Here is a 22,238-nt window from a genome sequence, read left to right on the forward strand (position 1 = left end):
TTAAAGCTATTTCCTAGCTTTAGTAGTAATAATACAAGCAATCATATAGTGCTGTATGTAAACACTGGCTGACACGGATTCACTTCACGTCACCTAACTGGCTCATATTACACACAAAAAATATATTTTGCCCCCACCTGCTGGCTAACATATATAATGTCAAAAAAATACATGTAAAAAAAAGACAAACCGTAGCTCTTATCACATCTGCACTGCTCTTACACTTTAGTTTAGAACCGCACGAACACAAGCGGAGTGATACACACACAGTGAAGCATCCGAGTGCTGATGGTGCAGTAAATGACAGCATCTTCCAAGGTGTTCCTCTGCATCCAGACGAAGAGTAGACAAAGGTATGGATCACAAAGTTTTTGGGGGAGTCTGTTGAGAAGCCTGGAGAATCGCATGCTATCGTATGGAGGGGGAGAAGGGTACCGGACGGTTACAGCAAACTTATCGAAGAGCTAAAAGTGCTTTTTCCTGAATACAGGCCTCAGGATGCCAGAGCAACTTATGGTGATAAAGAAGCCGAGTCACTTTGTCAGCAGTTTGACATTGACAGCTCTTGATCTGCCATTCGGGCTTTGAGGGAATATTGAGAGAACGGCGGTGAGCTCATCCCAGTGGGATTAAAACACCTTTTGATTGCAGTCAACACTGTTCCGATTTCAAGTGCAGAGTGTGAGAAGGGTTTTTCTAAAATGAACTTAATTTGCAATGCCAACTGAGCATCTCTCCACACCTCCGTCGCTTCTATTTCTCTGCCTTGTTGGACCCCCACTATTTCAGTTTAACCCCATTCCATACGTGAGGTCATGGATTTCAAAAGGACACAGGACTGCAAAAGGACACAGGAAGCAAAGCACGAAATAGAGCGACAGAGGGGAAAGCAATGTCTGTTTTATTTTAAACAACTAAAAGGAAAGGTAAGAGTTATCTTAATTTACTGTGGCATTGCTTGTGTTGATTACATTGTTTATTCTGTTTTTGGTTTGTTTATCATGTGCACGCTGTAATAAAAGCAACTGATGCAAGCTGTTAATCACTTGAGTTGGTCCGCTAATGTGATTGCTCAAATGTTCCGTTACTTCTCCCTCCCCTAATCACCCTGCTATGTTCCAGGACCTCGTAATTTACAAATTAAGCACTGCTCTTGTTTCTCTCACTTTTCCCAGGTCTACCTTTCAATCCTCACTGTCTTTTGACCAATGCAGTGTTTAATATTATATGTGGGTTTATGTTTGGCCACAGGTTTTTCTACCACTAAAACAGTGGTAGACATATAACAACCACCAATCATAACTTTTTCTGTTTCTATGCACACAAATTGTGTTGCTCAGTCAATATTCAATACATATATATTTTTTCATAGTTATACACTTTGGGAGCAAAACTTTTATTTTCATTAGTTTTATTTACTTATAGTGTGGTGTAAAACATTGCTAATTGCAAAAAAAAAAAAAAAAAAAATTCTTGTACAACAAATATATTTATGTTGGAGTCCTTACAACTTTTTTTTTTTTTTAATTCATGTTGCATACTTTGAGCTTTGCCTATTTTATTGTTATTGGCATCCTGTAGATAACTACTTGGTGTGATCTGAAACCTAATGTCATTTTCATTGATAGTTTCATACACAGTGCTTTATGTTACAAAAAAAAAAAAAAAAAATATGACATGCACATATGTTATTCAGTTTATTTGTGCTCTGGCAGTGTGCTGTGATTTGACTGATGTCACTCTATCGAGGCACAGCACGTATCTGGAAAGGTTCTGGAGCAGACGCGATGGCAACTGTCCTTTTAAGACTCAGCGTCTGTCCCTCAGGCGGCAGGAAGGTAAAATGCTGCATCAGAGAGATGAAGAGGAGGAAGAGCTCCATACGAGCGAGCTGCTCACCTGGACACATCCTCTTACCTGCAAATCACAAGCTCTGGATCAGCACTGATAAGCAATGTAAGCTATAATAATATACATGCATGGATACACTACAGGGAATATACTAGTGTTGGGTTTGAGTCCACCTTAGTTGAGTCCGAGTCAAGTCCAAATCTTTAAACAATCCAGAAGTGGCCAAGTTGGACTCAAGACCGAGCCCATAACAGGCCAAGTCCGAGTCCGAATGAATCTGTTCATGAGTCTATATTCAAATTGTAACCGTAAACTCAACATCAATATTTTAAGCTTATTTAAAACTACACAACTAAGAAAAACAATTTGTCAATATAAATGTAACAAAAACACCTCTGTTGCATTTCATATATACATTTTATGATTAGTGTCCTGCTGAACAGACTTCAAAGTGGTTTCAGAATGAAAGCATATGCTTTAGGTGTATGAAGACAAAACTGTCCTTCAACACAATTCGTATTGCGTTCTGTTGACATTTCAATTATTTGTTGCTTTTTCTCCTCCACTCAAACATAGACTAAAGAAAGTGAAATCTGCGTTTCATTACAACCAAGGTTTTTATATGTTTTGAATTTTGATTTAATTTTTATTTCTTCTTCATTTTCAATTTGTCAATTTAATTTAGTTTTATTTAAAATGATCCCTGTCTAAAGAAATAATAGTCTACACTGAGATTTCTTTCTGAATCTTTTTTCTCTATCTGCCGACTGATTTGGGAAAATACAGTACATACAAATGAGTCATCGCAGTAGTAATTAGCACTCGCTGAGATGTTATGTGTCATGATTTGACTGCAAATGCTACATCCAAAAACACTGGAAAAGTCCACTGATAATATTAGGGCCATGTCATCACGGATATGATTTTCTAGTTAATTTGTGGGAAACTGCAAAATGCAGGGCAGTTCTGCATGCTGCGCCGTGTACCTAAATCCCTGATGTGTCCGTGTGCGTCTCGCAGCAGATAAAAAATAAAAAATAATTATATTTAATTGAGTGGCAGCCGCGTTGGTCTGCAATCAGTCTGAAATCTTATCCAAAGAAAATTTAATTGAGCTCTACTTTAACCGCAAAAACATGGAGAATAATAATTCTGAGTCATAAATTTAACAGAATTGTCCTTCAAAATTGTCAGAGATATAGGCTAAAAAGTAATAAGTTACCTGGTGGTTACAATAAAAATATAATAAACATTTAAAATAAAAAGTCATAACCAACTAATTAATCTCGTAACATGAAGTTTAGCTTCATACACAAACTCTGTCATCGAATAATACCTTTATTTTATAGTCTGTAATTAAATTATAAAAAAACATTTCACTGCCCAAAATATCCTAATATTTATTGTGCATGGTTGAATGTTGTGAATGGTGGACAAATGCTGTAAAAGAATGTATTTTAAGCAGCTCGTCAATGCTTTGAAAATAGTCAATCAATAATAAATAGTTGCTGTTGATCTGTTTAGAGTTGCTGTCTGCTTTAGCAATAATGCTTTTTCCCAGACTATTTAACAAGTTACACAGTTAATTCATCAAGCTATTATGGACTAGTTCAAGCTGACAACACTGCGTGGGCCACAAGAGACTACAGAAGTCTACATGTGTAGATACAGTGCATCTGGAAAGTATTCACAGCGCTTCACTTTTTCCACATTTTGTTATGTTACAGCCTTATTCCAAAATGGATTAAATTCATTATTTTCCTCAAAATTCTACAAACAATACCCCATAATGACAATGTGAAAGAAGTTTGTTTGAAATCTTTGCAAATTTATTAAAAATTAAAAATAAAAAAAAATCACATGTACATAAGTATTCACAGCCTTTGCCATGACACTCAAAATTGAGCTCAGGTGCATCCTGTTTCCACTGATCATCCTTGAGATGTTTCTACAACTTGATTGGCGTCCACCTGTGGTAAATTCAGTTGATTGGACATGATTTGGAAAGGCACACACCTGTCTATATAAGGTCCCGCAGTTAACAGTGCATGTCAGAGCACAAACTAAGCCATGAAGTCCAAGGAATTGTCTGTAGACCTCCGAGACAGGATTGTATCGAGGCACAGATCTGGGGAAGGGTACAGAAAAATTTCTGCAGCATTGAAGGTCCCAATGAGCACAGTGGCCTCCATCATCCGTAAATGGAAGAAGTTTGGAACCACCAGGACTCTTCCTAGAGCTGGCTGCCCGGCCAAACTGAGCGATCAGGGGAGAAGGGCCTTAGTCAGGGAGGTGACCAAGAACCCGATGGTTACTCTGACAGAGCTCCAGTGTTTCTCTGTGGATAGAGGAGAACCTTCCAGAAGAACAACCATCTCTGCAGCACTCCACCAATCAGGCCTGTATGGTAGAGTGGCCAGACAGAAGCCACTCCTCAGTAAAAGGCACATGACAGCCCGCCTGGAGGACTCTCAGACTATGAGAAAGTCTGATGAAACAAAGATTGAACTCTTTGGCCTGAATGGCAAGCGTCATGTCTGGAGGAAACCAGGCACCGCTCATCACCTGGCCAATACCATCCTTCAAGTGAAGCATGGTGGTGGCAGCATCATGCTGTGGGGATGTTTTTCAGCGGCAGGAACTGGGAAACTAGTCAGGATCGAGAGAAAGATGAATGCAGCAATGTACAGAGACATCCTTGATGAAAACATGTTCCAGGGCGCTCTGGACCTCAGACTGAGGCAAAGGTTCATCTTCCAACAGGACAACGACCCTAAACACACAGCCAAGATAACAAAGGATTGGCTACGGGACAACTCTGTGAATGTCCTTGAGTGGCCCAGCCAGAGCCCAGACTTGAACCCGATTGAACATCTCTGGAGAGATCTGAAAATGGCTGTGCACTGATGCTCCCCATCCAGCCTGTTGGAGCTTGAGAGGTCCTGCAAAGAAGAATGGGAGAAACTGCCCAAAAATAGGTGTGCCAAGCTTGTAGCATCATAATCAATAAGACTTGAAGCTGTAATTGGTGCCAAAGGTGCTTCAACAAAGTATTGAGCAAACGCTGTGAATACTTATGTACATTGATTTTTTTTCGTTTTTTATTTTTAATAAATTTGCAAAGATTTCAAACAAACGTCTTTCACTTTGTCATTATGGGGTATTGTTTGTAGAATTTTGAGGAAAATAATGAATTTAAATCATTTTGGAATAAGGCTGTAACATAACAAAATGTGGAAAAAGTGAAGCGTTGTGAATACTTTCTGGATGCACTGTACATTACACCTAAAAAGACTTCATATCCAATATGAATACTATATTTATGTATTTTTATTTCAATATTCTGTTTTTAGTAATTGTGTAGTAACTGTGAGAGACATGATGAGGGTGACTTGACTCAATGAAGTTCTTGATTTTAAGTTTTTCACCACGATAAAACCACAATACGAGCACCGTCTTGGCTGCACAAACGCCACACGCAATTTTACCAGTTGTCAGGTCCCATTTCATGTGAAACTGCCTGGTTTAGTTTCTATTACATTGGATACATACCCACCTTTATGTTCTCGTCATGCCAGCCACCTCGGTAGTTGATTGTTTTACAGTAGTCTCTGTGGTAACATTCAAGTGTATTAGTTGACTGATGAGTGTGACTGTACACGTGCGTATGTGTGTGTGCTTGCTTAAACACAATGAAACAACTCTGGCTACATCTATGACTTCAGGGGCTAATACAGCTGCATGCAGACAGAGATGTGTTCATTAATTTCTGTTTTGTTATTTATTTATTTTTTTCATTGCATCACAAATGTCATGGACTGTCCCAAAGGCTCGAGTCCGAGTCAAGTCCGAGTAAAAATGCATCCGAGTCCGTAACAAGTCCAAGTCCATTATAATTGGACTCGTGATTTGGACTCAAGTCCAAGTCCAAACTCGAGTACCCCAACTCTAGGGTTCTAGTATTCTTACAGTGATAATCCTTATGACCTACCTATTGAAAAAGGGATGAAATTTTCTCTCTTCACAAATTTTCCGTTTTCGTCCAGAAAATGTTCAGGGTTGAATTCATATGGAGTGCTGTACACTTTCTTGTCTTCTAGGATTGGCTTGAGCATTGGTAGCACCATTACACCCTGTCAACAAAATGATGCATTGCCACATAATATGTATAATATTATAATAATGTTTAAAAAAAATATTTTTTACATTTTTACACAATTTAGCTCCAAGAATACTATATATACACTGGCGGCCAAAAGTTTGGAATAATGTACAGATTTTGCTCTTATGGAAAGAAATTGGTACTTTTATTCACCAAAGTGGCATTCAGCTGATCACAATGTATAGTCAGGACATTAATAACGTGAAAAATTACTATTACAATTTGAAAAAAAAAAAAAAAAAAAAATAATTCAGAACTTCTTAAACTACTTCAAAGAGTTCTCAACAAAAAATCCTCCACGTGCAGCAATGACAGCTTTGCAGATTTTTGGCATTCTAGCTGTCAGTTTGTCCAGATACTCAGGTGACATTTCACCCCACACTTGTCGGGCAAGCACCTTACAGTCTAGCTGATCCCACAAAAGCTCAATGGGGTTAAGATCCATAACACTCTTTTCCAATTATCTGTTGTCCAATGTCTGTGTTTCTTTGCCCACTCTAACCTTTTCTGTTTGTTTTCTGTTTTAAAAGTGTTTTTTTCTTTGCAATTCTTCTCATAAGGCCTGCACCCCTGAGACTTCTCTTTACTGTTGTACATGAAACTGGTGTTGAGCGGGTAGAATTCAATGAAGCTGTCAGCTGAGGACATGTGAGGCGTCTATTTCTCAAACTAGAGACTCTGATGTATTTATCCTCTTGTTTAGTTGAACATCTGGTCTTCCACATCTCTTTCTGTCCTTTGTCTTTGAAGACTGTAGTGTACACCTTTGTATGAAAGCTTCAGTTTTTTGGGCAATTTCAAGCGTTGTATTGCCGTCATTCCTCAAAACAATGATTGACTGATGAGTTTCTAGAGAAAGCTGTTTCTTTTTTGCCATTTTGGACCTAATATTGACCTTAAGATATGCCAGTCTATTGCATACTGTGACAACTCAAAAACAAACACAATGTTAAGCTTCATTTAACGAAACAAATAGCTTTCAGACTGTGTTTGATATAATGGCAAGTGATTTTCTAGTACCAAATTAGCAATTTAGCATGATTACTCAAGGATAAGGTGTTGGAGTGATGGCTGCTGGAAATGGGGCCTGTCTAGATTTGATCAAAAATGACTTTTTTCAAATAGTGATGGTGCTGTTTTTTTTACATCAGTAATGTCCTGACTATACTTTGTGATCAGTTGAATACCACTTTGGTGAATTAAAGTACCAATTTCCTGTACATTATTCCAAACTTTGGCCGCCACTGTATTCATTCTATTTTTATATAAAGAATGCTAGTGCACTTGTGCAATGCAGCCTTTCCGAATTACTTAATTTGATTTGTTCAGGAATATATATATATATATATATATAAAACATTTAACAAATGAAGCCTGTTTTAGGACCATTAAAATTTGCATGTTGATATTTCCCCCATAATTCTTAAGTGAAAAAGACAAAAAAAAAAAAAAAAAAAAAAAAATACAAAACAAGAATAATTATATATATTACAAAGATATTACATAATTGTAATATTTTTTGTACTACCTTTAATTTGTGCTGAATAAAGTAATTGTATTTATTTTGTAAAAAAAACTTTAAGAAAAAACAGAGTCTCTCACCTTAGGAATGACACATCCTGCCACTGTGGTGTCTTTGCTGGCTATTCTTGGAGGAATGAAGGCAAGAACATTTGCAAACCTCTGAATCTCATGGATCACAGCGTAGGTATATGGCACACTAGTTCTGTCTTCCATCGAGGGCTGCCGTGTCTGTCCAATCACCTGATCAATTTCAGATTGGACTTTCTCTGTGGTGACATGCAGATTATGGACAAAAACATACAGATTTTCCTTGCAAGTAGACACAGAAACAGAAATTATGCAGCATCTTGTGTAGGCACAACCCCACCTTGCACTTCTGGATATTTGGCCATGTAAAGTAATGCCCAGCTGAGAGTTTTAGCAGTGCTTTCTGTGCCTGCTCCAAACAGATCCAATACACAGTGTATGAGGTTTTCTTCTGTGAACTCGGCAGCACTGTCCTTGCTCTGGGAATAATAGAAAAAAATTAATATTTACCCTGATGTCATTCCAAACCCATATGCTATAATCCTTTTTTGCACAGTTTTTGCCATAAAACAAGCTTCGGCAGAGGGGAAGATTACAATTTTATCAGTGTACAATGACTTAAATTTCAATCTGTTCCTCACACAATGCTACCATATGGCTTTAGTTGGGCCAGTACAGCACACAAGTGTTATGGACTACTTTTATGGTGCTTTATTGCCCTGTACCTGCCAAAAAAGGTTACCTTCTCAATTTCATCCAGATAGCAGTCAATGTAGTCTCTGGGATTGGATGGGTTTCTGTCCTCCTTGTGTTTCCTGATTTCCTCCTGAAAAAAGAACTTCAACTTGGAAAGGTTGGCGAATGCAGTCTGGTGTTGTCCCGGCAGCAAGGACATCAGAGTGGGAAACTCGTTATACAACTGTAGAGACAAAGAAAAAAAGAATGGTTATCACAATGTTACATTACTAAAACTCTTTGCAGTAAAATTTCTAGAGCAATTTTGTGTACTCTAAAATTTACCCAATTAAATTTCAAAATTAGTAGTTTCATATATTTGAATTCATAAAATTATTATGAATTTTTATGGCATAGATTTGATCTATCTATCTATCTATCTATCTGTCTGTAATGTAATTCTCAATCGATCAAAGACAGCATGAATTAAAAATTTACTTTCATTATACATCTTCCTGGACTTATTGTGAACTAATTAATAATTGGTGCTGGTTATTCTAAAAGAACAAAATTTTGTCATAAAAATTTGATAACTCTGAAATAATTTTACTTTTAGGCTGACATCACGAATCCCTCTTACATTTCAGATCCACCCCTTCAACAACATGGCTCCATTCTAGAATGTAATACACACTTTTCATAATCCAATGAATTCCCAATGGATATATAATCAAGCCCTGCTCCCCTTCTAATTTTTTTCATTGAATATCCCGTTTTACTCTGAAATACATCTGATTATGGAAGTAAAATAGATTTCAAGTTGACTTTAAAGCAAAAGGAGCCTTTGAAAATTACAGAAAATCTTAATTTGGTGTCGTACCCGACCCCAGTTATTGACAGGCAGCTTGAAGATGTCATCCGAATACTGCAACAGCTGATGAAAATGATGGTTGTCGTAATCAAACTTGTAGCCAAAAACCAGACTGCAAATTACATTACCGACCGCATAGGTCAAGACATGATGAGGGTTGAATGGCAAACCTTTGAAATAAGAGAAAAAAGTCACCAGGTATTGTTGTAAACTGAACTTTCCACTTTCTATAGAGGGCAGTATATACTCACGCTACATGGCCAAAAATATGTGGACACTTGAATAATAACAATGAACATGATCACACAGGAAGTCAGTATGTTGTTTCCGAGAGTTCAGGTACCCTAGGATCGGCCACATTATGCCGACTCACTGACAAGCGGCATCTTCTATCAGACATTTTTGCATCAGCTCCAAAACCAGGAAGTAATCGTGTTAGCATAAACAGAGTGAGATTCAGAGGCTGCAATTTTCCCTCTAACATTACATTTTTACTCCACTAATGGTTAGGTTGAGGTTTGGGTGTACAGTTTATAAAATATGCATTCCTCTCCACTGTATCACAGACTGTACAGCTAAAAACAACTCGCTTCACAACTCACAGTTGCGCCCCTCCGTGGACATTACACCTGGAAAATAGAGCTTACACATAACCATATGCCCAGCATCACTTACCGCTTTGGCCACTGGGGGCAGTATTTTCAGTTTCAGTAAGCACAGACCAATTTATCTAAAGAAAAGACAACCTGCTGTTTCCGATTCCACTGTGAGATCAGTCTAAATCAGTGGTCGGCAACATTTTTGACATGGAGTGCCATTTATTATTTTCCTGGTCAATGGCTCTGCCCTCCAAAAATAAACATGTGCATGTATGTGATTTTCCAAAGTTTGAGTCCACTTGTGAAATTTTTTCTATTTTGCATTTTTCGATTTTAATCATTTATTTTTCATTACAAATAATATTAGCATCGTAACACTTTGAGTGAAATTTTTTTGCAAAACCTGCATGTGAATTTTCACAGAGCATCTTGTGGAAGTGCTATAATGAAAGAAAACCTGTCCTTTTGTACAAATTGAGTTAAAACAGTTAATGTCACAAATTTGCTTATTTGATTACTGATCACGAAATTGTGTGGAATCATAAACATTTCTTATATTATGTAATTGTAATCATGTAATCACTAGCACGCAAGCAACAGCGAGAGAGGAGCAGGCTATTTTATTTATATGAAGTTTTTCACAGCTGCATCCCAATCTACATCTTGATGTAATCCTTCCTCATGATCACGCAGCGTGTTTTCATGAGCTGAATGGGAGACTAAACACTATTAAAGTATGACGAGACTCGCGCTGCATGTGCAAGCCATTCCCGCATCCACAAGCTGATCAACTTTTTAGCTCCTTTCGGTGAATCGCACCTGCAAAATCCTAAAACTTTATTTCCAGGTTTAATTTATATTTTGAATAGATCATGGTTTAAGCATGGTGTAACTGTATGCTGGGTTGGAAATCTCAAGGATTAATTATAATGTTTTCCTTATTACATCACGTGTTCTGAAAGCAAAAACAAACAAATGAAACCCAGAATGTAGGCTGTCATCCACACTGACTGACTGAAACAGCAGTCGTTTACTCACGTGATTAACTCAGCTCATGAAAACACTCTGCGTGATCATGAGGAAGGATTACATCAAGATGTAGATTGGAATGCAGATGCGGAATTTATATAAATAAAATAGTCTACTCCACTCTCGCCGTTGCTGGCGTGCCAGTGATTACCCCTCCATAGGTGCCATAGGTTGCTGACCACTGGTCTAAATCATGTGTGCTGATTGAACATTTAATTTCAAAACCATTGGCATTAATAGGAAGTTGGTCCTCCCTTGCAGCTATAACAGCTTCTGCTCTTCTGGGAAAGTATGGTTGTTAGCTTGATTTTATGCACAGTTCAGAAATAGGTGTAACTGAAATAGCTAAACTGGTTAATTAGAAGGGGGTGTCCACATACTTTTGGCCACTCAGAGTATCTGTAGCTCTTAAATATGTGATTAGGAAATGGACCTCGTTCAGTATGCAGAGCATCACAGACAATGTGACACTCTTGCAGGATGGAGTTTTCTAAAGTTTTCTTGCCGACACCAAAATACTTCAGTGTTGACAGAGCAAAACGCCTCTGCTGACGCCACATGTGCCCACCGGAGAAGATCAGACCTACATACAAAGAACAAAAAGAGCACATTCCATTATCACAAAAGGACAATAATATAACAAATTATTGCTGTGTTCTTATGAATTTAATTGAAGAATAAATTTCTGATAGAGAGCTTTTGATGAGTTGCATTTCCATCATTAAACAACCTAAATATCACATATTTTCCCCTGTGGTCCACTTATGTTAGTCAAAGTTTTTTTTGTTTTTTTTTGTGCCAAAATAGTTTTAATTTAGTCTTTCTGACCATCTTCCACGCTCTCCCTGACTGTTTAATTCTCTCTCTTAGAATTAAACAGTCCATTGTTTGATGTTGTGCCTTTGAGGGTCTTTCTCACAGGCTGCAGGTTTGCTGTTTGCTGATATACATTGCACTGTTCATATCACTCAACTTGTCTGTATTCACTACATAGAATTCCAGTTTCGCTTTGCAACATAGTAACCAAATGTTTTTTTTCAAGTAGTATCTTCAAATCTTGCAATTCATTCTCATAACAAACACTTATTCATTGTTTTTACACTGATGCCCTCTATTCAAGCAGGATTGCAAAATATTTCCTGATCAGTCATGTGTTCTTGTGAACTGGCGAGCCATTTATGGTTGGTGGCATTTATTGGGCAGTGCTAAATACTGTGTTGCTGATTGTGTGTGTACCTTTCCCTTTACAGATCCTGTCATTCACATGGAAGTATGGTCTGTCTGTGAAGATGTCCGCCTGTTCAACAAATGCCTCTTTGAAAGACTCGTATCCAGTGAGAAGTATACAGGGTTTTTCTCCAAGGAACAGAGTGCTCACATTTCCATACCACTCAGCAATCTGACAAACATGAGATAAACTTACAGAAAAACTTACACAATTGTCACGTTGCAATTGCAGCGAAGAATCAGACATATTTATGCAAGAAAAACATACTGTACACATACTTTTGGAAAGAAATCCATTGGATCATTAAAGCCGATATTCAAAAAATTTCCAATGAAAGGCAGAGGGAAGGGGCCAGGTGGCAGGTTTCTTGAACGAACATCACTTAGGTGTTTCACCAAAAGCAGCACACACAGAAATATCAGGATTCCTTGTACATCCATCCATTGGTCCATCAGGTGTGTTAACGCTTGCAACACTGATGCCATTCTTTCATATATATAAAAGACAATTACACCAATGTCAGTGCTTTTGATAACAATATATATCAAATAAGGCACATAGCACAAACTGTAGGTGTTGTAGCAAAGTACCTAGTCCATCACATTAACTATGAATACTTCCATAAATTTTGACAAACACCAAAGTGTCACAATACTGTTTGCCTTTATTTTGAACAGTAAAATTAGTGTTTCATTTTAAACCTAAACAAACTGTTAACGCAATCAGACATTTGTAAGCGTGACTGTTCAAATCCTTTTTGGCGGCACTGTAAAATAAACAAAATTTCCTAGGCATAGGATGTACTGTTGCACCGTTTATAGTGCAAAATATATAGGACATGCAATTCAGATGAAGAGAATAAGGTTGTAAAGGTTGGTAAATGTTTACTTTTTTTTTTTTTTTACAGAAATAACACTTTTAATCTTTTCTAATTTTTTTCTGTAGATCCCCACAACCCCCCTTGAGGCCCCCTGGGGGTACCAAGACCCCAGTTTTGAAAACCACTGTTATAGAGAAACATTCAAAGAAGTTGAATCCTACCTTGAGCGTTCTGAACAGTGATGGCTGTCCAACAATGTTGCAAGTGAGAATAAGGTCAGTGTGTTTTTCTCTGATTTATTGACTGCTGCAGAATTTCATCACACCAACAAAACCGAGTTTATGTCTTATGACAAGTTGAAAGCAGTGCTTTTAGTGCATAGACCACACTGGTGGTCATAGCGGAACACTTTTGATTTCAGATTCTAGGATTTTCAAAGAGCATGGCCATAAGACCACAGAATTCCCAAATTGTAATGAGAGGGTTCAAATTGATATCACATGTTGAATTCAGATACAGTTAATAGGGTCTGTTTTTGAACAAATCATCTAGAGCAGCACTGAAATGTCTAATGCTCAATTTCCAAAGGTGCTATTTTGTGTTAAGTCTCATCTCATCTATCATTCTATGTTAAAAGTTTGTAACAATAAACAATGTTTTAGTCCCTGGAGGTCCAGTATGTAAATGTGTGTAACAGGATGTTACGACCTCCTTGCTTCCTTTTGCTTTAGCAGTGGCAGTGCTAGAGTTGGAATCGGTGACTGGGGATAACTGCTTATTGCATACACCTTTGTGGTGGTGTGGGCTATTTAGCTTGGTACCCAGCAAACTCTTGCTCTCTCTCTCGACACACACACACACACACACACACACACACACACACACACACACACACACACACACACACACACACACTCACACTCTCTCTCTCATGTTGGTGCAGCTATCATTATGAGGACTCTCCATAGACATAATGATTTTTATACTGTACAAACTATAGATTCTATCCCCTAACCCTACCCCTAAACCGAACCCTCACAAAAAACTTTAAGCGATTTGAATTATGGGGAAACTAGAAATGTCCTCATAAACCACATTTATAGCATAATACCCTTGTAATTACCAATTTATAACCTACAAAAAAGTCCTTGTAAACCACTTAAACCTGCACACACACACACACGCGCTCACTCACAAAGACGTGCACATGGAGCGCCACATCACACATACATAACCCCTAGATTATTCTTGTTATCTTAATAAATGACTTCGTACTTTGATTTTTGTCTCTGCCTTTTTATGTTGCGGCCTTTATGAGCCGGGTGGTAATACAGGACAACAAATATATCCTTGCAAACAAAGGAACAAATGCCATTTAAATTCATTTGACATTGCATTATTTGAAATATAATTTTACAAAGGATTATTATTTCAAAGCAATGGACTTCATTGAAGTTCATTCATGGGAAAAAAGGGCAGAACAAATTTCTGGTTAAATCACATCACATTCAATGGGCCTCATTCTTGAAACATGAGCAGAATGATTTTTTGTGTAAATAATTCTTAAAGCCGGTCTGACGTACATTTTCTGATTCATGAAAGTTTTCGTATTTTCAAAACGTTAGTTGGTACGAACAAAATTTACACCTGGGCAGGGTTGCACCAGCTGTGCATAAGGTCTCACTTAAGTTGAGACGTAAAATTCACACTAAGGGCTTAGTATCTACTACACATTCAAAATATATATAGGATATTAAAATGAATAAATGTCTGTTTTTCCAGCCTGTTGTATTAGTATTTATTTATCATCCATTATTTATTTCAACTATAACTAGATAAAACTGAAATCCACGGCTTTTTAACACTTCTGTGCACAAATTTGAAGGCTGCTTATTGGATAAATACAAGTAAACGTCATATTATGCGACTACGCATCACTTTACGACCTACTAGTTAAGTCTTCACTTAAGAACAGGTGGTGCAACCAAATTAAGCGCTGATTTAGTTACAAACTAACTAGTAGTTACTAAGCCCTTAGTGTGAACTTTACGTCCCAACTTACGTGAGAAATTACGCACAGCTGGTGCAACCAGCTCCTAGTGCTCCCGAACACGTGTAAATCGTGTAAGACATCTGAACGTGTTGTGTTCTTTCAGACAAACTGCCAGAACTACATTTTGATAGAAGTTAAATTAATAAGTAATGAAAACATAATGAATAATTTAATGAGTGAAATTAACCTTAAAAAAAAAAAAAAAAAAAAAAAAGGGTTTTATTTACAAATGTTTCTTTGCTGCTTGCATTAATTTTTTCACAATATAGTTTTTTCCCCAACTCTGCTCATTTCCATCAGAAGGTCTTGACATGGATTTGCCCTCTAATGTGAATGGCTGGACATTTTTTTTTCTTATTTGATATAAGCTCTGTTATTTAGATTTCATCGGTAAATTACATTCAGTTGACGAATGTTTAGTGGTAAAAACATAAATGAACGCATCGCTGGTAGGTGCGTAAACAATACAATGGGGAAAAAAGAAAAAGCCTGCATACTGTCGAATAGCTTTTAAATCCGTAATATATTTCAGCGTTTCGGTCAAAGACCTTCTTCAGTCATTCTGTCAATTTCTTTTAAGATTGTACCTGTTGCAAGGGAAGAATATTCAGTCTTGGATTTACTTGAGAAGTTTCTCCAATGATGTGGTCGATGCACTCAACGGAACCAGCAACCCAGTCTCATGAAAATGTGTACATATTTTATGAGTTGGCTATTTCGTATGATTTCGTACGAGTTCATTCGTATAAATTTGTACGATTTCATCGTGCAAATGCCCGGATGTCTAATGCGGAAGTAAGCGTGAGTTTCGCACACGAGGCGTTAAGGACATGCTTATTAATATTATACCCTTCCCCAAACCCCTTATCTAAACCTAACCGATCAGTAGAGTGTGTGACATGATATGAAGCTGTTGTGTGTGACAGAAGCAAGTAATTGTCGCATATTAGATGGAACAATGTCCAGCGACGTCATTTGCTGTAGTGAGGTGTGTAAACATGATAGGAAGCTGTTGTGTGTGACAGAAGCAATAATTGTCGCATATTAGATGGAGTCCAGCGACATCATTGGTTGTAGTGAGTCGTACGAATTCATACCAGTGCAGTCATACGATATCATACGAATTAGCCAAATTTAGAAAAGTTGTATGAATTCTTACGATTTCGCCGTGAGAGTATGTAGTGCAACCAGAGAAGGTGGTGGATGTCCTGTCGGCATAAACTGAACATGATTTACACTAAAGCTTAATGTTAAACCATTTTTATTGAGCTCTTGGACTGGTTAATTCACTAAATAACCTCTGATAAAAGCAAAGATGACTGCAAGTTCCTAACTTTCTTTTTAGATGCGAGTGTTTGCTAAATCAATATTTTACGATGTGAATAAAAAAAAAAAAAAAATTGAATTACTGTTCGCATATGTGTTAAAAGCTTCCTTTCCTCATTTACTAGCGAGTCTGAATCCTTCCTTATATAACATTTTCATGGGCATGGATTATAATAATTGTGAATGAACGCTCACACGCGCTCTATTTATGAATGTTTCGAATTCACTAATATCCACAGATTTGTTAGTACAACTTGAGTAATACGAAGCATTTGTGAATCTGGCAGAAAGTTTTCAGGAAGCTCCATTTTACACGTACATTACTACCAATTTTTTCGTGTAGTTACGATATTTTCATGAATGAGGCCCAATGTCACATTCAATGCAACAATTTACATAAGAATTGTTTCACGAATGATTTACACATAAATTGGTTCTGCTCTTGTTTCATGAATAAGTCCCAGTGTGTGTGTGTGTGTGTGTGTGTGTGTGTGTGTATGCATGAGAGAGAGAGAGAGAGAGAGAGAGAGAGAGAGAGAGAGAGAGACCCTTTGCCAAGATTACAGCTCTGCTCACTCTAGTTTAGGCATTCTCTCAACCAACTTCCATTTAAAAAATATATAACATTTTCAACAACAAATAGAACAAATTCTGTTCTAACAATGGCCATGGTCTGTTTTATTCTACATGGGGCAGGGGCATTTAGAATCACATGACCAGCTAAACACTACTCGCTTAATCTCAGTCACCGTCTTGTTATTGGACATGTTCACTCTTGGATTAAATTAATCATGGCTAATTGTGAATAGTGAATTTCTACAATAGCATCTGTAACTGAAAACTATTGATTTTGAATGATGCTGCATCCACACCACCAGGTGTCACTATAAGTCCAAGATAACACAAACAAAAAGTTACTGAGTGCACCTTTAAAGGGATAGTTCACCTAAAAATGAAAATTCTCTCATCATTTACTCACCTTCACGCCATCCCAGATGTGTATAATTTTCTTTCTTCTGCAGAACACAAATATTGATTTTTAAAAGAAAATATCAGCTCTGTTGGTCCTTACAATGCAATTGAATGGTGACCAGGACTCCCAAAAGGCAGTATAAAAGTAATCCATAAGACTCCAGTGGTTAAATAAATATCTTCTGAAGTGATCTGATTTGTGTGGTTGAGAAACAGATAAGTATTTAAGTCCTTTTTTTAACTGTACATCTACACTTTCACTTTCACTTCCACGTTCTGGTGTGGAAGTGACTTTCACATTCAGCCACCTACTGGTTGGAGCTGGTCAAATGTGCTGATTGATAGCAAAAAAAAAAAAAAAAAAGGACTTAAATATTGATCTGGTTCTCACCCAAACCTATCATATTGCTTTAGAAGATATGGATTCAGAAGATATGGATTACTTTTATGCCACCTTTATGTCATTTTTGGACCTTCAAAGCTCTGATCACCATTCACCTGCATTGTGAGGACCAACAGAGCTGAGGTATTCTTCTAAAAATCTTAATTTGTGTTCTGCAGAAGAAAGAAAGTCATACACACCTGGGATGGCATGAGGATGAGTAAATGATGAGAGAATTTTAATTTTGGGGGGAACTATCCCTTTAAGATCAGAAGGCTGTTAAGATCATGAGAAACATAAATTCAGTCAAACATGTCCACACTTTTGGTAGTGTAAATAGTATTTGTCATACAATTAGGTTATTTTTGTAAATCTAAGTAATTTTCTTTTGAAGATTACGATATAATTCATGTTATTTTATAGATGCACTTTTGTGTCTGCTCTGCAGTGGTTGACTGATGAATACCAGAATTTACCCATATAAAGTAATTATAATAAGTAATATATTAACTTGCTATTCAAAGTAATAAAAATAAAGCAATAAACAAATTATAATAAGTGATGTGTTAACTTAGTAAATTGCTAAATTACAGTGAGTTATAGATAAACCAATTACGTTATCTCTAATGCAAAATGACTTGACCACTTTGACAGTGACTTTTATTACTTTCTAATCAGATAAAAAGTTGTCCAAGTCCAAACACTCATGATAGAGACAGACGTAGAGATTTTAGATTAAAATGTATCTGTGTGAATAAGGGAAAGTGCATATTTTTAGGTGCTGTAACTGTTCATTATTTAGTTCACAAATTTTAATAGACATTTTGCCTTTACTAGTTCATTTTAAATGGTCCTGTAGTGACATACGAATTTGAATTGTGTAAATATTCCATGTAGTCTCCCAATTAATATGCGGTCATGAAAAATGCATGCACAATATTATACATGGGAGAGTCCATGTGAGAGCTTTCTCATTCTGTGCAGGACAAAAATACATGACTGCAAGTCCTTTAGAGCCTGTTGTCCAAATCGATCTTTGCTCCATTAAAATCAAGTGTTCACTATGCTTTACTGTACAATCTGTCCACTGACGCCTACAGACATACTGAATTAGACTAAATTAGGCTTAAGTGTAAGTAGACTTTGTGAGTTGAATCAAGTGCAATAGTGCTGTTTGCTATTTTACTGTCTATATTTGCTACAATATTGAAATGCACCAAGGGATAAAAAATATATATGATTGATGCCTCATTTTTGATGACATTTTAGGGGAATGCATGCTTCGAGTCTTAAAGCAACCACCACTTGTCATCCCCAAGGGTAATGGCAGAACAAATTGATGTGAATCTCAGTGATACTTAAAGTTATATCCTATACAACATTTGCTGAAGTTTAGTACAACTTCTCTTGTTTTTTTTGTTTTTTTAAAGTAAACAATTTGCCAAATGGCACAATGTTCTACTACTATAATTTTTTTTTAAAATACTATTTAAGTTTCTTCTCAACAGCAAGAAACTACAATCAAGTTTAAGGGATTTAAGTTTATTTATTGTTCAACTGTCAATATATAATTGCCAATTTGTTTAATGCTTCTACACAGTCTGGCAAATGCAACCTGCATAAGATGTGCACATCTAATAACACATGAGCAGAAAAAAAGAGAATACTTACTCAGTGCTGAGATAGCGAGATGTCTTGGTTTGTCTCTGAATTCCCTGGGCTTTAAAATACAGTAATCCTAACAATGAAATTAGTGACCTCATTCCTCAAGAACCAATGAGATCCATAGAGTTTTGTTATGTAACATATTTACACATTTGGTTATCAACTGCTAGCATCAATTTACTCAAAATGAGTCTATTTGATAACAGCTTAGCAACAAATGCTCTAATCAAATCTTGAATAGCGACCCAGAAGATGTTGCATCAGCGAATTAGTTCAGAGATCACTCAGTTATTTCAGTAATAGGCATATCAACCTGTAGCTCAAGACTGGTTGCCCACTGAATCTAAGCAGGGTTGAGCCTTGTCAGTACTTGGATGGGAGACCTACTGGGAAATTAAGGTTGCTGCTGGAAGAGGTATTAGGGAGGCCAGCAGAGGGTGCTCACCCTGTGGTATGTGTGGGTCCTAATGCCCCAGTATAGTGATGGGGACACTATACTGTAAAAAGGCACTGTCCTTTGGATGAGATGTTAAACTGAGGTCCTGACTTGCTGTGGTCATTAAAAATCCTAGAGCACTTGTTGTAAAAAGTAGGGGTGTAACCCTGGTGTCCTGGCTAAATTCCCCCCATTGGCCCATCTCAATCATGTCCTCCTTATAATCCCCATCCACTAATTGGCTCTATAACTCTACTCTTGCCTCTTCACCAATAGCTGGTGTGTTTTGAGCGTACTGGTGCACTATGACTGCTGTTGCATCATCCAGGTGAATGCTGCACACTGGTTGTGGTTGAGGAGAATGCTTTGAGTGTAGTGTCAGAAAAAGCACTATATAAGTGTAACGTTCATTCGTTACTGTATTCCATTGTACACATCATCACATCCAATAATAGGCTATATTTACATTTATGCAGTTGGCAGATGCGACTTACAGTGCCCTTATTACAGGGACAATCCCCCTGGAGCAACCTGGAGTTAAGTGCCTTGCTCAAGGACACAATGGTGGTGGCTATGGGGATTGAACCAACAACCTTCTTCTTACCTGTTCAGTGCTTTAGTCCACTAATCCACCACCACTCCTATATAAATTACATATTCTTGTAATGAGGTATTTATTTCTGTATTTACTTATTTATTTGTTTGACTGTTTGCTTTAAGATAATTTAAAAAAAAAAAAATTCTTTAAAATATATAATGATCACTTGAAAAAGTTGGAGTTGTTACAAGAAATACAGTATCTGATATTGTGCCATGTTTATTTAGGTGGTCTTTTGAGGATTTGGTGTGAGCAAAACATGTCAGGAATAACAGGAAGGAAAAAAAATTGTAACAGATTTTCCATTATTGTTTCATGATTGTGCATTGTGTTTGCATTGAATTTTGTACGCCAACTAACGGTTACACTTTGGCAACAGTGCAAAACGAAAGCAAAAAAATAGAAAACGTATGATTGTATGATTTTATGGTATTGTCACAGGGTCGAATTTTGTTTCAAAATTTGTTTTAAAGCCAAAGTTTTGCAATTTCAGTGGCATTATGTTTGACTTTGAAATTGCTTGAAGCCTCTTCGCAAGAACTAAAGTCAGACTAGTTTAAGTTAAAATTAAATCAATAAAAAATAGATAATAAAAATTATAAGTATGAAAATGTTCACTTTGCATTCACACTGTCCTGAACTATGAAAGTTGACCCAGGTTTTTTATTTTATTTATTTATTTTTATTTTTATTAAGTTAGTTTCAGGGGTCTGAGAGCTGTTCATGTGGATTTTGGCAATATTTGAACAAGCAAACTAAACTGGGACCATTTTGGAAAGTGGTTCAAGTATGGCATGCTCTAGGTCTGCACTATAGACTGCTTATAACGTGCATTCTGAACACATTTCATGTCTTTACAGCTTACGGTACAAAGGTAACGATGACACACAGACTCACTGAAAAAGGACACACTGAGTCCACTGTCAGGGCCAGAGACAGAATATAAAGAGTCTGTAACTGGGTCCTTTATCACTGTTTACATTTTGTTCCCCTTAAAGGGATCTGAGTTTGGTTCGTTTAAAGAAGACAAAGTGAAAACACCCTCAGACCTCTATTCGGTACACTATAGATGCGATTAGATCTCCGTCCACTTTCCATTCACACTGCTAAAGCCCACTTTAAAGAAATCTTCCGGGTTCAATCCAAGTTAAGCTCAATCGACTGCATTTGTGGCATAAGATTCATTTCAGCTCGTCCCTTCTTTTCTAAAGAAAAATCAATAAAATCAATAAAAAAAAATAAATGTTAAAGTGAGGCACTTACAATAGAAGTGAACAGGGACCATTTTTGGAGGGTTTAAAGGCAGAAATGTGATGCTTATAATCTTATAAAAGCACTTACATGAATTCTATCAAAACTTGTGTATTATTTGAGCTGTAAAGTTGTTTAAATTGTCATTTTATGGGATGACAGGGTTTCCGGTGTTAAATCGTCATTACAACAAAGTTGTAATATTGGATAACTTTACACAGAAAAGGTTAGTAAGCAATTTTATCACAGTAAAATCAGGTCAACTCCTAATATGTTTACTTCTTGTGGCTATACTTTTGAAACAGTGACTATTTTAATGTTTACAGATTGGCTCCATTCACTTCCATTGTAAGTGCCTCACTGTCACCCAGATTTTTGCCCCTTTTTTTTTTTAAATTAAGAAAAGGAGGGACAAGTCAAAACTACATTGTGGTGATCAACATTATGCCACAAATGCAGTCGATTGAGCAAAATTTGCATTAAACCCAGAATATTACGTAATATTAAAAATAGGCATATATGATCTGTGAACAGGGAAGCATGTTGCTTTGACAATGCACGTTATATTCGTTATCATATCAGGGATTATGTAATTGTGACAGGTATATGTATGTAGGTCATAATATATATAAGTAACAATGTAATGTAAGTTCATTGCATCTCTGACCTTTGGATTGAGATATCCTGACACTGTGCTGTCCTAGTTTCTTTGAGGGATAAAGGGAACAATATTAGTAAAAACTTGTGGTTCAAAATTTTTTGTAACTGC

The 22,238-nt window shown here is 36.9% G+C and overlaps 1 protein-coding gene across 1 annotated transcript in view; it reads right to left on the minus strand.

Annotated features, from left to right (window-relative positions):
- Window positions 1-1,410: 1,410 nt before the first annotated feature.
- Window positions 1,411-22,238, minus strand: part of LOC127418750 (uncharacterized) — a 61,770-nt gene continuing 40,942 nt past the window's right edge. Inside the window, exons 11-20 of the mRNA XM_051659523.1 lie at window positions 19,191-19,257; window positions 12,245-12,452; window positions 11,975-12,137; window positions 11,172-11,321; window positions 9,120-9,280; window positions 8,307-8,483; window positions 7,905-8,043; window positions 7,616-7,803; window positions 5,843-5,984; window positions 1,411-1,917 (exon numbers count right to left, since the gene is read on the minus strand). Of these exons, the coding sequence (XP_051515483.1) occupies window positions 1,742-1,917; window positions 5,843-5,984; window positions 7,616-7,803; window positions 7,905-8,043; window positions 8,307-8,483; window positions 9,120-9,280; window positions 11,172-11,321; window positions 11,975-12,137; window positions 12,245-12,452; window positions 19,191-19,257 (1,571 nt within the window). The 3' untranslated portion in view covers window positions 1,411-1,741. The remainder of the gene's footprint in view (window positions 1,918-5,842; window positions 5,985-7,615; window positions 7,804-7,904; window positions 8,044-8,306; window positions 8,484-9,119; window positions 9,281-11,171; window positions 11,322-11,974; window positions 12,138-12,244; window positions 12,453-19,190; window positions 19,258-22,238) is intronic.

The sequence above is a fragment of the Myxocyprinus asiaticus genome, chromosome 28, assembly GCF_019703515.2.
Source record: "Myxocyprinus asiaticus isolate MX2 ecotype Aquarium Trade chromosome 28, UBuf_Myxa_2, whole genome shotgun sequence".
NCBI classification, from domain to species: Eukaryota; Metazoa; Chordata; class Actinopteri; order Cypriniformes; family Catostomidae; genus Myxocyprinus; species Myxocyprinus asiaticus.